Raw genomic sequence first — 15,732 nt, forward strand, 5'->3', positions numbered from 1 at the left:
TGATAAATGTCCTAACAAACAGGTGTGCTGATGTAAAAACAGACCACAAGTTTATTTGAGATTACAAACTGAAAACTGTAGAATATTGGAGTTATTAAGACTCCTCTATCACCTGATTCACTGGTACTGACCTCAACTCAGTATCCAAGGCTGTGCACCTCTCCAAATTCTTCCAGTAGGATTAAAAGAAACTACCAAGCTATGAGGCGAGGGGGGGGGGGTTGAATTTCGAAAAGAAAAATAGTAATCTTCCTTGACTAACCTCCTTATCTTCTGCTCTCCTATTAGTTTTTAACAAAATATTCCACCAGGTGTGTATAGTTAAAGCTGGAGTAACAGTGTTCAATACCTAAACTCTAACCATCATCTCACAACCAATGTTTTCTGGTGCCCCTCCAGAGCAAAGACAAACTTTTGACCAACAAAGCAGCAGGTAGTCATACCTCAAAGTTGGAAGGGGGGAAATCCACATACTAACAGCTAGACCTGGCACCTACTAAGGGACAATGACGAACTCATAGTTAATGCTTAACAAATGCAAGTTGATCTCAAAAATTTTACCAATAGATGAGGAATCTTGAGAAATGTGAATAAATTCAGTATAGAAGATGGTTAGGCCAAGCCTTAGAGTTAGGGACGCTATTCAATACCGAGGTGTCATGCTATCAAGTGGAAGTTAAAAGAAGTTGAACAACAAGATAAAAGAAAGGAGGCTAAAGTAGCCTGTCTGTTAATACTAGGTATACAGTGGATTCTAATGGTCAGGCCTTCTCCATCATGAAGCTCAATACTGAACAGTATTCTAGAAGCTTTACTCCAGCAGTAACCAAGTTGTGGAATGATCTTCCTAATCTGGTAGTTGAATTAGTAGAACTTCAAAAGTTCAAACTTACAGCAAAGGTTTTTATGCTGAACAGGCAGACATAAGTATCTGTTTATAGTTTATATATGAGGGATCTGATTTGATGTTGTTACTGTTCCTAAAATATTTTACTTCAATTATTCATTACTTCTCATATAATTTATTTATTTCCTTTCCTTACTGAGCTATTTTTCTCTGTTGGAGCCATTACGCTAATAGCATCATGCTTTTCCAACTAGGGTTGTAGCATAGCTAGTAATAGTAATAATAATAATAATAATAATAATAATAATAATAATAATAATAATAATTTAGAAATTCCTACAGTGCAAAATACACTGTTGGAACTATGCCCTTTGGGGAAAATTTAGTTATAAAGTAATAGAGGGTGGTTTAATTCCCTTGGATCAATCCATGCTACCTATGCTATAAAAGTTTTCAAGATCACGTGTCCCAATCCAAAATCCACAACAGTACAGTATTTGTATTCCTGTATAAACGACAAATTAGGTACTTTCCTCAAAAGGTTATGAATCTGATACTTTTTCTATACTTCTAGGGGAAGGTAATAAAGATTAAACATATTAGAATTATTCCAGATTATGGCAACTATGACCTGATTTAATTTAATGAAACAGTAGCTAAATCTCTTTGAAAATACAGTACTGTGCTGTATTAGCCCTACGCATAATGGCACATTTATGGAATACTTACGTTTATTACTTGGGCTTGAACTTCCCCCACCTTGAGAAAGTGAGCGTTTTAATCCAGAAGCTAAAGGAGAAGACAATAAATTGGTGGACAATTCAGACATGGGTGACCCCCCAACATTACGGCCAAACTTCAGGGCAAGTGATGATATACTGCCGTTAGAACCGAGTTTTGGGCTGCCATTTCCATGGGTTCGAATGTTCTCGGGTGAACCGAAAGACCTGTTTAAGGACACATCTAAGGATGTATTTTGCATGTTGTAAGTGCTGGGGATGTTCTCAAATAGCTTCATCAGAGAAGTCTGAAAACAAAAAGAATACTGTAAACAATTTAATACAGCATAGAAAAAAAAATAAAACTTTGGATATGAATGAAGATTAACTCTTATCTGACTGGATCAACCATTCTCAGAGAAAAATGTTATTTTTATAATAAAATAAATTTTTTAATATACTTACCCGGTGATTATATAAGCTGCAACTCTGTTGCTCGACAGAAAACTCTACGTTAAAAATCCGCCAGCGATCGCTATGCAGGTAGGGGGTGTACTTCAACAGCGCCATCTGTCGTGCAGGTACTCAGTACTCAATGTAAACAAAGAACTCAATTTTCTCCTCGGTCCACTGCGTCTCTATTGGGGAGGAAGGGAGGGTCCTTTAATATATAATCACCGGGTAAGTATATTCAAAAATTTATTTTATTATAAAAATAACATTTTTCAATATTTAACTTAGCCGGTGATTATATAAGCTGATTCACACCCAGGGGGGTGGGTAGAGACCAGCAATAAATGTTTACATTATTATGAGCTAAGGATTTTTTATTTCATTTTAGCAGTTATCAAAATAACAAACTTAAAATAAATAAGTACCTGGTAAGGAAGTCGACTTGAACAATTACTCTGCCTTTTTAAGTACGTCTTCCTTACGGAGCCTCGCGATCCTCTTAGCATGCTGAGCGACCCCTAGGAGCTGAAGTATCAAGGGTTGCAACCCATACAACAGGACCTCATCAAAACCTCTAATCTAGGCGCTTCTCAAGAAATGACTTTGACCACCCGCCAAATCAAGTAGGATGCGAAAGGCTTCTTAGCCTTCCGGACAACCCAAAAATAATAATAAAACATTTCAAGAGAAAGATTAAAAAGGTTATGGAATTAGGGAATTGTAGTGGTTGAGCCCTCACCCACTACTGCACTCGTTGCTACGAATGGTCCCAGAGTGTAGCAGTTCTCGTAAAGAGACTGGAAATTCTTAAGATAAAAAGACGCGAACACTGACTTGCTTTTCCAATAGATTGCGTCGATTATACTTTGCAGAGATCTATTTTGTTTAAAGGCCACGGAAGTTGTGACAGCTCTAACTTCGTGTGTCCTTACCTTCAGCAAAGCTTGGTCTTCCTCATTCAGATGGGAATGAGCTTCTCGTATTAACAGTCTGATAAAATAGGATAAAGCATTCTTTGACATAGGCAAAGATGGTTTCTTAACTGAACACCATAAAGCTTCAGACTGGCCTCGTAAAGGTTTAGTTCGTTTTAAATAGAACTTAAGAGCTCTTACAGGGCATAAGACTCTTTCTAGTTCATTTCCAACCATACGATAAGTTTGGAATATCGAACGATATTGGCCAAGGCCGAGAAGGCAGCTCGTTTTTGGCTAGAAAACCAAGTTGTAGAACATGTAGCCGTTTCGGATGAGAATCCGATGTTCTTGCTGAAGGCATGAATCTCACTGACTCTTTTAGCTGTGGCTAAGCATACCAGGAAAAGAGTCTTTAAGGTGAGATCTTTCAGGGAGGCTGATTGTTGCGGTTCGAACCTGTCTGACATAAGGAATCTTAGTACCACGTCTAAATTCCAACCAGGTGTAACCAAACGACACTCCTTCGTGGTCTCAAAAGAGGAGGTCCTGTAGATCTTTATTGTTGGAAAGATCTAAGCCTCTGTGACGGAAGACGGATGCCAACATGCTTCTGTAACCCTTGATAGTGGGAGCTGAAAGAGATCGTTCTTTCCTCAGATATAAGAGGAAGTCAGCTATTTGAGTTACAGAGGTACTGGTCGAGGATACGGATACTGACTTGCACCAATTTCGGAAGATTTCCCACTTCGATTGGTAGACTCTAAGGGTGGATGTTCTCCTTGCTCTAGCAATCGCTCTGGCTGCCTCCTTCGAAAAGCCTCTAGCTCTCAAGAGTCTTTCGATAGTCTGAAGGCAGTCAGACGAAGAGCGTGGAGGCCTTGGTGTACCTTCTTTACGTGTGGCTGACGTAGAAGGTCCACCCTTAGGGGAAGTGTTCTGGGAACGTCTACTAGCCATCGAAGTACCTCGGTGAACCATTCTCTCGCGGGCCAGAGGGAAGCAACTAGCGTCAACCTTGTCCCTTCGTGAGAGGCGAACTTCTGCAGTACCTTGTTGACAATCTTGAACGGAGGGAATGCATATAGATCTAGATGTGACCAATCTAGGAGAAAGGCATCTATATGAACTGCTGCTGGGTCCGGGATTGGTGAGCAAAATATTGGGAGCCTCTTGGTCATCGAGGTTGCGAAGAGATCTATGGTTGGCTGGCCCCAGGTGGCCCAAAGTCTCTTGCATACATCCTTGTGGAGGGTCCATTCTGTTGGAATTATTTGTCCCTTCCGACTGAGACAATCTGCCATGACATTCAAGTTGCCTTGGATGAACCTCGTTACTAGTGATATGTCTAGACCTTTTGACCAGGTGAGGAGGTCCCTTGCGATCTCGTACAACGTCAGAGAGTAGGTCCCTCCTTGCTTGGAGATGTACGCCAAAGCCGTGGTGTTGTCCGAGTTCACCTCCACCACTTTGCCTTGAAGGAGAGACCTGAAGCTTTTCCAGGCCAGACGTACTGCCAGTAGCTCCTTGCAGTTGAAATGCATTGTCCTTTGACTCGAGTTCCATATTCCCGAGCATTCCCGACCGTCTAATGTCGCACCCCAGCCTACGTCCGATGCGTCCGAGAAGAGAACGTGGTTGGGAGTCTGAACAGTCAGGGGAAGACCCTCTCTTAGGTTGATATAGTCCTTTCACCAAGTCAGACAAGACTTTATCTTTTCGGAAACCGGGATCGAGACCGCTTCTAGCGTCTTGTCCTTTTTCCAGTGAAAAGCTAGATGGTATAGAAGAGGACGGAGGTGTAGTCTTCCTAGTGACACAAATTGATCCACGGATGACAGCGTCCCTACCAGACTCATCCACAGCCTGACTGAGCAGCGTTCCTTCTTCAGCATCTTCTGGATGGATAGCAGGGCTGGGGGCTGATCGTCTTGTTCAGCAACGTCCTCATCAGAGGGTTCCTCATCCGAAACTGATGAGGAAACGGCAACGGAGTGGGCAACGTCTGACTCGCTGAATCCGGTCGCACTGGTGGATGCGTGACGGAGCCGGACGCAATATCATGGCACTGCTGCACAGTCTGTGAACTGTCAACAACCATGGGTGCGCGAGGAAGCACAGCGTCAACCCGAAACTGTCTAGACCGTCTGGGTTGTGCAGTCAACACCCTACCGGGTTGCTGAGGTTGACGCACTGCGTCACAACAAGTCACCTCTGCTGGTTGTTGAACGTCCTGAACGTCAACAACCACCTCCGAGCGTCGCTTAACGTCAACGTGCGGCTGGCAACCCACACTGGGTCGCATCGGTGGAGGAACCACCTCAACTGGCAGACGCGAGTAGGTTACCTCAACGTCAACAGGGCGCACAACCGACCGGTTGGAAGGTTGTTGGCCAGAAGGTTCTTCTCCGCATTTAAGTCCTCTATCAAGGACGCAAGCTTGGACTGCATGTCTTGCAGCAAAGCCCATTTAGGGTCTACGGGAGCAGGTGTGGCAACAGACGGGGTTAGCGACTGAGGCGGAACCGTTTACCATCCCTGAAAGCCTTGTTATGCGTGACATAATAGTACAGCAAAACTTCAAAGGCTCGACAACAGCTGAGAAGTTGACCTGTAAACAACTTGGAGCGTCTCCTGGCTAGGCGCCAGGGAGAATCTACCAGAATTGAGAAGTCTATCTGGGCAGAGGCATGAACTCCCAAGCCGAGAACTTCTCTCGTGTCATATCAGACTCTCGCTCTATAAACCAGTTTAAAAGAAGGGAAAGCAAAGGCTGTATCCCCCAAACTCCTCCTGGTGAAAAACCAGTCGCCTAGCCAACGTAACGCTCTCTAGGAGAGCGAGAGAGCACTAGCTTAAAAACAACGGCTTCGAAGTAGCTAGGCCTAGTGTAAGTCCTGACGTTTAGGCGAACGAGGAGCAGCAGTTACAAGATCCGGACGAAGATCCTTAAAAAAATCATCATGATTTAATTAAAGTCCATAGGAGGCTAAGCAGCTTAAGGCTCCTCTCCATCTGACAGAGTCCTCAAGGGAATATCAGTAGGAGGGAGAACAGCAACTTCCTCATCTACAGGAACCTTGTCCGATAAAAGCTGAGTCTCTCACTGGTGCATTAGTAGCGGACCAGAACGCAACGTCATGTAACTGCTCGACAGTCTGTGAACTGTCAACAACTGAACTGTCAACCACAACAGGTGCGTGAGGACGTACAGCGTCCACTCGAGACTGCTTTGACTGCCTAGACTGAGCAGTCAAAACAACTCTAGAATGCGGAGGTTGACGCACAGCGTCAAAACAAGTCAACTCCGATTGTTAGTGAACGTCTAGAACGTCAACAGGAGCATCAGCCAGTGGCCTAACGTCCAAATGCGGCTGAAAAACCACACGAGACCGCATCGAGTGTGGTTCTAAACAACCTGACTGACGTGACTAGCTACGCCAACGTCAACAGTAAGCACAAAGGAACGTTAGGTTGGCTGAAAGCCAGGATATCGATGAGATAAACGGCTAGACTCAACGGACTAATCGGCAGAATAGTCTTCCATAAGGGAGGCAAGCATATACTGCATGTTTTGCCATACAACCCCTTAAGGATCAACGGAAATGGTTGTGGTAATAGACGAGGGTAACGTCTGTGACCGCAACACTTTGCCTACAAAAAGAGACTTTCGGAGTCTGTGTTACGCTTTTGTTAGGCGGCGAGCAGTTATCCGATGACTGCATAGGGTCAGAGCTGTCCTAATGGCTGTAACCAGGACGTTGGACCTGTCCTGAAAGGACTGACTTTCGCTTAAGGGCTTCGAAACCTTGTGACAGGTTTCTTATGCGAAAAGCCTACGGATGGCGAGGAGAAACGTCTCTCTTGTCTTATGGTAGGGGAGATCTTGGTAAGAAACACCCGATACCATAGAGGGAAAACGTCTGTTCGTTGGTCAAGGCCTCTCGAACCCATAAGTCTTTTGACATTACTTCTCCCCTGGGCTTGGGAGCTTGCAAGAGGTCCCGGACTAGGTGAACGACAGGCACGAACAGACGAACCCTCGGACGCAACACTGTAACACTTTGCGCCTCGGACGCAACACTGTAACACTTTGCGCATATCACTTTATCACTTCGATTTTCTGTTTTGCACTTATTTCTACCTGAAACACGCAATTCTACCCTTCATTAAAAGGTAGTAATTGCGAAATTAGTCGTATAATGCAAGCTCATAATACCAGCAAAAAACAGAAAACATAAAAGAAAAATCAGTGGCTGGGAAAGAGACTAAACACTAGTTCATATAACTACGTTTTCAATCTCTCACCGCACATAGCCTGGGGACGAGAATAAAAACCTAAAAAACGTTTTATCCTTCCTCCCCGTACAGCGACTAGGGACGAGCGTAACACGAGAACAACGTTACCCGCTTGAACGGAACGTTTTCTCTCCTCTCTCTCCCTCCGTCTCTATCTCTCTCTCTCTTTCTCTCTTGATTTCGCACCTAAGAGAAGAGCCCAATTATATATCGTCAAAAAAACATGTTATTTGACTAAAGGAAAAAACTGAAAGGTTTTTCAAATAAAAAGTTCCTTTAAATTAGAATTTAAAACATTTAAGCTGAGAAAGAAAGAACAAAACGTCAGAATCGATTTACTCTTACTGCAAAGTGAAACCGTGATACACTCTCTCTCTATCGTAATGATAGAGCGCAAGTTGAACGTCCTGAACGTCAACAACTGCGTAGCATAAAAAACTAAACGTTAGTTCATCTTGAAAACAGTACGAAGACTATCAAAGAAATTCTTTCATAAAATATTACATTTAAAAAGTTTTAAATCCTTTAAAAGCTAAAGACGATATAAAGGGCTCAATGTTGATTAACTTCGGTTTCCAAGTTAGGACCGCCTACTCTCAGGAAAGGTCTATATAAACAAAGCATTAAAATTTATTTTATATGTTTATAAAAATGGAAAGTTAATCGAAGAGGCCTAATAAAGGCGGAGAGATATAAAATATATAGAGGAAAATCTATAACGTGATAAGATAATTACTAAAAGCCTAAACACACTTCCGTCTAAGGGAAGGGTCGGCCATTTAAAAGTGAAAGAAAGTCCATACTCTCTTTGTCACCATAATAAAATCTATCCAAAACGAGTTCAAGTTTTGAGATGAAGATAAAACACCTGCATAGCGAAAGCTCAAAACTAAAATAGTGTACTTCACCAATAGTTGTGAAAACAAATCCAGTTAGCAACAGCGAATTAGTAGGTCTTGCCGGTAGCCCGACAGAGAGAAAATTGAGTTCTTTGTTTACATTGAGTACTGAGTACCTGCACGACAGATGGCGCTGTTGAAGTACACCCCCTACCTGCATAGCGATCGCTGGCGGATTTTTAACGTAGAGTTTTCTGTCGAGCAACAGAGTTGCAGCTTATATAATCACCGGCTAAGTTAAATATTGAAAATTTTAATTTACATCTAAAGCAACTATTGAAATCAGTTCAAAATTGCAATTTTCAAACTAATGTACAATATTTATTTCCTATTCATTTAAGGTTCCTACACATAAATTCTTAATCAAACACAAGATTATAGTATCTAGAAACAGAATTTTCATAATTTTTTTTTTTGAATTTCTGCACTACAATCAATTGAAGATTAGAATAATGTTACCAAGTATAAGGTAACCTTGTATGAAAAAACACAATCCCATACACAAAATATATAAGTAAATGACATAATTACCCATTATTACCAATGTAATATTAATGTAGTTTGAAAAAAAAAATAGCTTGTACCCACAGGAAACTAATGATGCATTAAACAAATAACATGGTTTGTCTTTAATCTGAAGAAAATGTTCTAGTCTTTGGTACCTAATAATACCTACAAGGGGATGATACTTACATCTAATTCTTAATTAAAATAAATCTTACCTTTATTGTAGCAAGCATAATTTTCTCATGATTGACTAGAATCTGCCTCTTATCTGGCGTAACGTTGATGTCAACGTCCTCTTCCTTCAGACGGATATTCAAAACAACGAATGGAGACTGATGTCGATTATAATAATGATAAACTTCATTTATTAACTTTGTTACCTGTAAAGAGAACTCAAATTTTAAGCAGGAACATAAAAAAAGGCGACAGTAACAAGATAATAAGACGACTAAAACCATTAAATTCAAAGTGTTGAAGTAAATACTTCCTAATCCTAAGAGAAGTAATAATGGTGAAAACATCCATGATAAAAATGAAAATATAGAATTTCTTGCAATAACCTTTATAACTACATTACAGACTCAGAAGAGAAGCTTGGCCGACTAGTGACAGAATTTGGAAGGGTATGAGAGAGAAGGAAATTGCGAGTTAATGTGGGTAAGAGTAAGGTTATGAGATATACGAGAAGGGAAGGTGGTGCGAGGTTGAATGTCATGTTGAATGGAGAGTTACTTGAGGAAGTATATCAGTTTAAGTACTTGGGGTCTGTTATTGCAGCAAATGGTGGAGTGGAAGCAGATGTACGTCAGAGAGTGAATGAAGGTTGCAAAGTGTTAGGGGCAGTGAAGTGAGTGGTAAAGAATAGAGGGTTGGACAGCTACCTAGTTAATAATTCACTGACTGTTCCATTGGTGCCGAAAAGATTCATGTTTTAAAGACGAAGGGATTTTATACACGAAACAAATGAACATTCTGAAAAAAAATTACTATGCCATATATAGCTAAATATGAAAAATTATTTACACTTCAGGAATACAAGAGCTAATTATGATCATATTATTTGGTAGTTTAAACAGATCAGACATTAAAACACAAAAAATGATTAAAAAAATAAACGGTAATTACCTTCGCAGGATCACAAGGCCGATTATTGATAAAATAAAACTGTCTATCAGTAGTAGATCGACCTTGTCCATGTGCACAAGATGATATAAATCCTTCAGTACTAAACAAGCAGTTACCTGTAACAGACAATATTTTTGTCATTGCTCTTTTCAATCATGCCTACAAAAGCAAAATGACAAATTCGAAGATAATTTGTATTTTTCCTAACCATACAAACCTTAGCTATTTACAAAGGGTTTACTTTTAGCGCAGCTGAAATGACGAGCCAATAGTTTTTAACGAGGGTTAATTACCCCCGCGCTAGTTAGCGGGGGGTGGGGAAGGGTAGCTTGCTACCCCTCCCCCCTCCACACACCGGTGACTTGCTTCACTTCACTTAGAGGTAGGACTTGACTTGGGGGTCAGGGATGGCGGGCACATATGTGTAAATAGCTAAGGTTTGTATGGTTAGGAAAAATACAAATTATCTTCGAATTTGTCATTTGTTCCGTAACCGAAATACAAACCACGCTATTTACAAAGGGTGACTTACCCCTTAGGAAGGGTGGAAAGTCCCCAGCCTTACTGACTTCGGCTTGCCCGGGGGCTCGATCCCTTAGTGAGCAGCACTAGAGAGAGGGAGCCCCTGTACCTCACAGGTTCCTAGCATCGCTAGGAACGAGTGGCCTACATAAGTAGTGTGAGGAGGAGAGTGTGACTCGTCCTATGAAGTTGACCTTGAGACCTTCAGATAGGAATTCTAGGATAGGACGTTCCCCATACCACCTCGTCAGGGTATGGGAGACGCAACAGTATTAAGCTTAATACTAGGAGCACAAAGAAGCATGGGTTACCTGCAGAGGTCGAGGTCAGCTATGCGAGGACCAGGATGCTGCTTCCCCAAGAGAGGGGAGAATGAAGAAAGAAGTAAGGGTCAGACATACTCTTTCATTCACACAGACTAAGACCGGGTAACAACGCCCTCAACCTACTGCTACTTGTCCAAAAAGGAGCCTGAGGTTAGACCAGCTGTTGTGCAGCCACCACAGGGCCGATAGAGAACGTATCGAGGCTCCTGTGGGTCACGTCTTGCAGGTAGTGGGCTGTGAAGGTCGTTTGACGCTTCCAGACCCCCGCTTGAAGTACCTGCGTCACAGAGAAGTTTCTCTTGAAGGCCAGGGATGTAGCAATACCCCTGACATCGTGGGCCCGAGGGCGACGTGACGGAGGAGGGTCAGGATTCAGGGCATGGTGGATAACCCTTCGAATCCAAGCAGAGATGGTGTTCCTTGTGACCCTCCTCTTTGTCCTGCCTGTGCTCACAAACAAAGCTCGCACATGAGGACGGACTGCAGCCGTTCTCTTCAAGTAGTACCTCAGACACCTCACTGGGCATAGTAGCAGCTGGTCTGGGTCGTTTGTTACAGAACGGAGACTCGCGATCCTGAAAGAGTCGAACCGAGGATCCGGCACTCCAGGATTCTGAGTCTTGGCCACAAACTCAGGGACGAACCTGAACGTTACCTCCCCCCATCCCCTTGAATGGGCGATGTCGTACGAGAGACCATGAAGTTCACTAACTCGCTTGGCCGAGGCCAAGGCGAGTAGGAAAGCCGTCTTCCAAGACAGGTGGCGATCGGAGGCCTGGCGTAATGGCTCGAAGGGAGGTCTCTTGAGAGACCTGAGAACTCGAACCACGTTCCAAGGAGGGGGTCTCACTTCCGACTGGGGGCAGGTAAGCTCATAGCTACGTATGAGTAAAGAGAGTTCTAGCGATGAAGAAATATCCACGCCCTTCAATCTGAAGGCCAAGCTTAAGGCTGAGCGATAGCCTTTCACTGCCGAGACAGAAAGGCGCATTTCTTCTCGCAGATACACAAGGAAGTCCGCTATTGCTGGAATAGTGGCATCGAGTGGAGAGATACCCCTTCCACGACACCAACCACAAAAGACTCTCCACTTCGCTTGGTAGACTCCCTCAGAGGACCTTCGTAGGTGCCGAGACATTCTCTCCGCAACCTGTTGCGAAAAGCCTCTCTCCGCGAGGAGACGCTGGATAGTCTCCAGGCGTGAAGCCGAAGCGAGGCTACGGCCCTGTGAGGGACACCGGAGTGGGGTTGTCTGAGAAGCTCGTGTCGTGGAGGAAGCTCCCTTGGGAGTTCCGTCAGGAGTTGCAGAAGGTCCGGAAACCATTCCGCGTGATGCCATAGCGGAGCTACTAGAGTCATGGAACAGTTGACCGATAGTCTGGTCCTGTTGAGCACCCTTCTCATCAGACAGAATGGTGGGAAGGCGTACACGTCGATGTTGTCCCACCGTTGCTGGAAAGCATCTTGCCAGAGTGCCTTGGGGTCTGGGACTGGTGAGCAGTACAGGGGCAGCTTGAAGTTCAAGGCTGTCGCGAACAAGTCCACCGTCGGGGAACCCCACAAAGTCAGGACTTTGTTGGCTATCTGAGGATCCAAAGACCACTCGGTACTCACTATCTGCGAAGCCCTGCTCAGACTGTCGGCGAGCACATTCCTCTTGCCAGGAATGAAGCGAGCTGATAGTGTTATCGAGTGGGTTTCGGTCCACCTCAGAGTCTCTACTGCAAGATGGGATAGCTGTTGCGAAAAAGTGCCTCCCTGCTTGTTGATATAAGCCACTACCGTGGTGTTGTCGCTCATCACCACCACGGAGTGACCCGCCAGGAACCGTTGGAACTGTTGAAGGGCCAGAAAGACGGCCTTCAATTCTAGCAGGTTGATGTGTAGGCACTTTTCTGATTCTGACCAAAGGCCTGAGGCCCTCTGGTTCAGAACGTGCGCCCCCCACCCTTCTTTTGACGCGTCCGAAAACAGAGTCAATTCCGGGGGAAGGACGAGAAGACTCACTCCCTTTCGCAGGTTCTCGTCGGCCAGCCACCACCGCAAGTCCGTCTGTTCCAGAGACCCCATTGGGATCAGAGTGTCCGGGGAATCGGATCCTTGATTCCACCGGGACTTGAGCCGCCATTGAAGGGATCTCATCCTGAGGCGGCTGTTTGGAACCAGACGGGCCAGGGAGGATAGGTGGCCCAAGAGACGCAACCACGATTGGGCGGGGAGTTCTTTTCGCCTGAGGAAAGGTTCCGCCACCCTCCTCAGCCTTGCTATCCGGTCGTCTGATGGAAAGGCTTTGTGGAGATTGGTGTCTATTAGCATGCCTAGATAAACCAGTCGTTGGGACGGCTGCAGAGAGGACTTCTCGAGGTTTACCACGATCCCCAGATCCTGGCAAAGATCTAGAAGCCTGTCTCGGTGTCGAAGAAGGGTCGACTCCGAGTCTGCTAGGATCAGCCAATCGTCTAGGTAACGAAGGAGACGAATGCCGTTCCTGTGCGCCCAAGTCGAAATCAGGGTGAACACTCTGGTGAACACCTGAGGAGCTGTGGAGAGACCGAAACACAGCACCTTGAACTGGTAGATCTTGTTGTCTAGGCAGAATCTCAGGTAGTTCCTGGAAGACGGATGGATTGGGATCTGGAAGTACGCATCCTTTAGATCCAGTGTACACATGAAGTCTTGTGGTCTCACCGCAAGTCTGACTGTGTCTGCTGTCTCCATGCTGAACCGGGTTTGTTTGACAAACCTGTTCAGAGCCGAGAGATCGATGACGGGTCTCCAGTCTCCAGTAGCCTTCTTTACAAGAAAGAGTCGACTGAAGAAGCCTGGAGAGCCGTCCACGACCTCCTGGAGAGCACCCTTCTCGAACATGGTCTTGACTTCGGCCTGAAGGGCCAGCCCCTTTGCCGATCCCATGGCATAGGAGCTCAACGACACTGGATTCGCTGTCAGGGGAGGTTGAGATGACGTGAACGGGACGCGATAACCTTGGCCGATCACCGAGATCGTCCAAGCATCGGCCCCGAGATGTTGCCACCTGCGGACGCAACGCTGAAGGCATCCCCCCACAGGTGGACACGCAGGGGGACTGCCACCCCTAGGGCTTGCGGCCGCGGCCGCCACCCCTAGAAGTCTTGCCTCCCCTGGAGGACTTACCACCCCTCTTGACCTTGGCTGGAAAGGGCTGGGGCTTAGACATCACTTTCTTAGCTGCCGGTGCCTGTTTTGGAGCCTTACGAGGCTGTTGCTGCTGTTGTGGCGGGGCTGGAGGCTTATAGGGCCGAGTTGTAAGGGCCCTGTGGAGGAGGGAGTCCGTGCTGGATTTCCTCCACCTCTCAGCCGTTCGCTCCAAGTCTTGAGGCTCAAACAGGCTCTCCCCCAGGAGGGAGGCATGTCGGAGCCTACACACATCTACGGCGGGGACCTTCGGATGGAATCTCTCGGACACAGCATCGCGACGCTTCAACACCGAGTTGGCCCACAGGGTGGTAACCTGGTGCGCCAAGAACTCGATGGAGCGGGTGCCCGAGAGCAAGAAGGTCTCTAGGGCCTTCCTATTGGTCTCCTTGGACAAGTCCTCAGATCGCAATAGGATGCCCAGAGATCCTAACCAGAAGTCCAGCCACGAAGTGGCCTGCATGGCACACTTAGCGACCTTCTCGTGGTTAAGGATCTCTGCCGCCGAGAACGACACCTGCCGGGCAGAGAGTTTCTCCAAGGGAACTCCCTTCGCCAGCTCCTCCACAGAGTGATGGAGCGGAAGAGCGAGGTTGTGCTCACCCAGGATCTCGAAATACCTCCTCTGCTGAAGGCGAGGAGGAGGGATGAGTTTGTTCCCGGCAGTGGAACGACTGGAGGAGGCAAGAAGTGCGAGCTGAGCATTGGCCCTAGCTCTGGCACTCTTCAGCCCCCGAGACCAGGGCAGAGCTGCACTGGTCTTAGGGGCCTTCCGAACGTCGAACACTTCATCCAGAATTGTGTCTTTGCCTTCACGGGGGGGGATGACTGGATCCGTAAGACTGTTAAGTTGCCTTATCAGGCTTAGGACCTGCCAGAAGGCATGTTCGGACTCTTGCTGTTCTCCTCCCTGCGGGCTGGCAGCTAAGTCTCCTGCCCCAGGAATCTCTTCCTGGGGTGATACGTGGACATTCCCCTGGGTAGTCATGGGTTCCTGTCGAATCCTTGCAGAGGATTTAGGGATGGTCTTGGAATCCTTGGGCTCCCTCCTAGGAGGGATACAGGATCCCAACAACGAGGTGCGAGGGGCCCCTTCCTCACGAGACAATTCTCCTGCCTGAAGCGAAGTCTCCCCCCCTGGTGCCGGGGGGAAGACTACCGGTCCACTGGACTCACCTGAGGACGGAAAGGCCTCGTCCACGGGAGAAGGAGAGAGTACTCGTGCAGGAGAGGGGACCCTCGAGACCGACTTCTTGGGAACCAACTTCGCCCTGGGGGAAGTCACCACGAAGTCCACTCCTCTCTTTCTCTTCAGCGTAGGAGAGACAGCCGCTGGTTTGTTACCCTGGCCGGCGAGTGCTGGTTTCATAACCCTCACTAACGCCCGTGCCAGCGGACCAAACCAAGTCTGCTGCTCAAAGGACACAGAGTCCGAAATCCTCGCTAAGGTGAAAGGGATCGGGCGATCCTTTGGAGTGGACGCGACGGTACCTGCCTGAAAAGAAGGTGGGGAAGAATGCTGTAATGACCTGTTCTCGTCCTGCAATACCAACCTGTGCTTGGATGGAGGTGATCCCGAGTGCCGTCTAGGAGCACGCGTCCCTGCTGCTACCACCGGCTGTGGAATTCGCTGCAAACTATGGTCGCGCGAGGGTGAACGGTCGCGCAAAGGCGAATGGTTGCGCGGGTGATCGCGCGGGCGCACAGGCGAGCGGTCGCGCGGGTGATCGCGCGGGCGCACAGGCGAGCGGTCGCGCGGGCGCGCAGGCGAGCGGTCGCGCGGGCGAGCGATCGCGCGGGCGCGCAGGCGAGCGATCACGCGGGCGCGCAGGCGAGTGGGCGTGAGGGTGGGCAGGTAAATGAACACGTGTCCGAGGCGACGAACGCAAGCGATGGCGCGACGGCGAGGGATCGTGCTGCCGCGTAGGTGAAGAAGATCGCTGGCGA

The 15,732-nt window shown here is 46.7% G+C and overlaps 1 protein-coding gene across 3 annotated transcripts in view; it reads right to left on the minus strand.

Annotated features, from left to right (window-relative positions):
- Nucleotides 1-15,732, minus strand: part of LOC137644047 (mismatch repair endonuclease PMS2-like) — a 95,780-nt gene that overhangs the window by 15,197 nt on the left and 64,851 nt on the right. For all 3 annotated transcript variants that reach the window (XM_068376951.1, XM_068376952.1, XM_068376950.1), the window contains exons 8-10: nt 9,764-9,879; nt 8,854-9,018; nt 1,577-1,874 (exon numbers count right to left, since the gene is read on the minus strand). In XM_068376951.1, the coding sequence (XP_068233052.1) occupies nt 1,577-1,874; nt 8,854-9,018; nt 9,764-9,879 (579 nt within the window). The remainder of the gene's footprint in view (nt 1-1,576; nt 1,875-8,853; nt 9,019-9,763; nt 9,880-15,732) is intronic.

Source organism: Palaemon carinicauda, chromosome 7 (genome assembly GCF_036898095.1).
Source record: "Palaemon carinicauda isolate YSFRI2023 chromosome 7, ASM3689809v2, whole genome shotgun sequence".
Taxonomy (NCBI): Eukaryota; Metazoa; Arthropoda; class Malacostraca; order Decapoda; family Palaemonidae; genus Palaemon; species Palaemon carinicauda.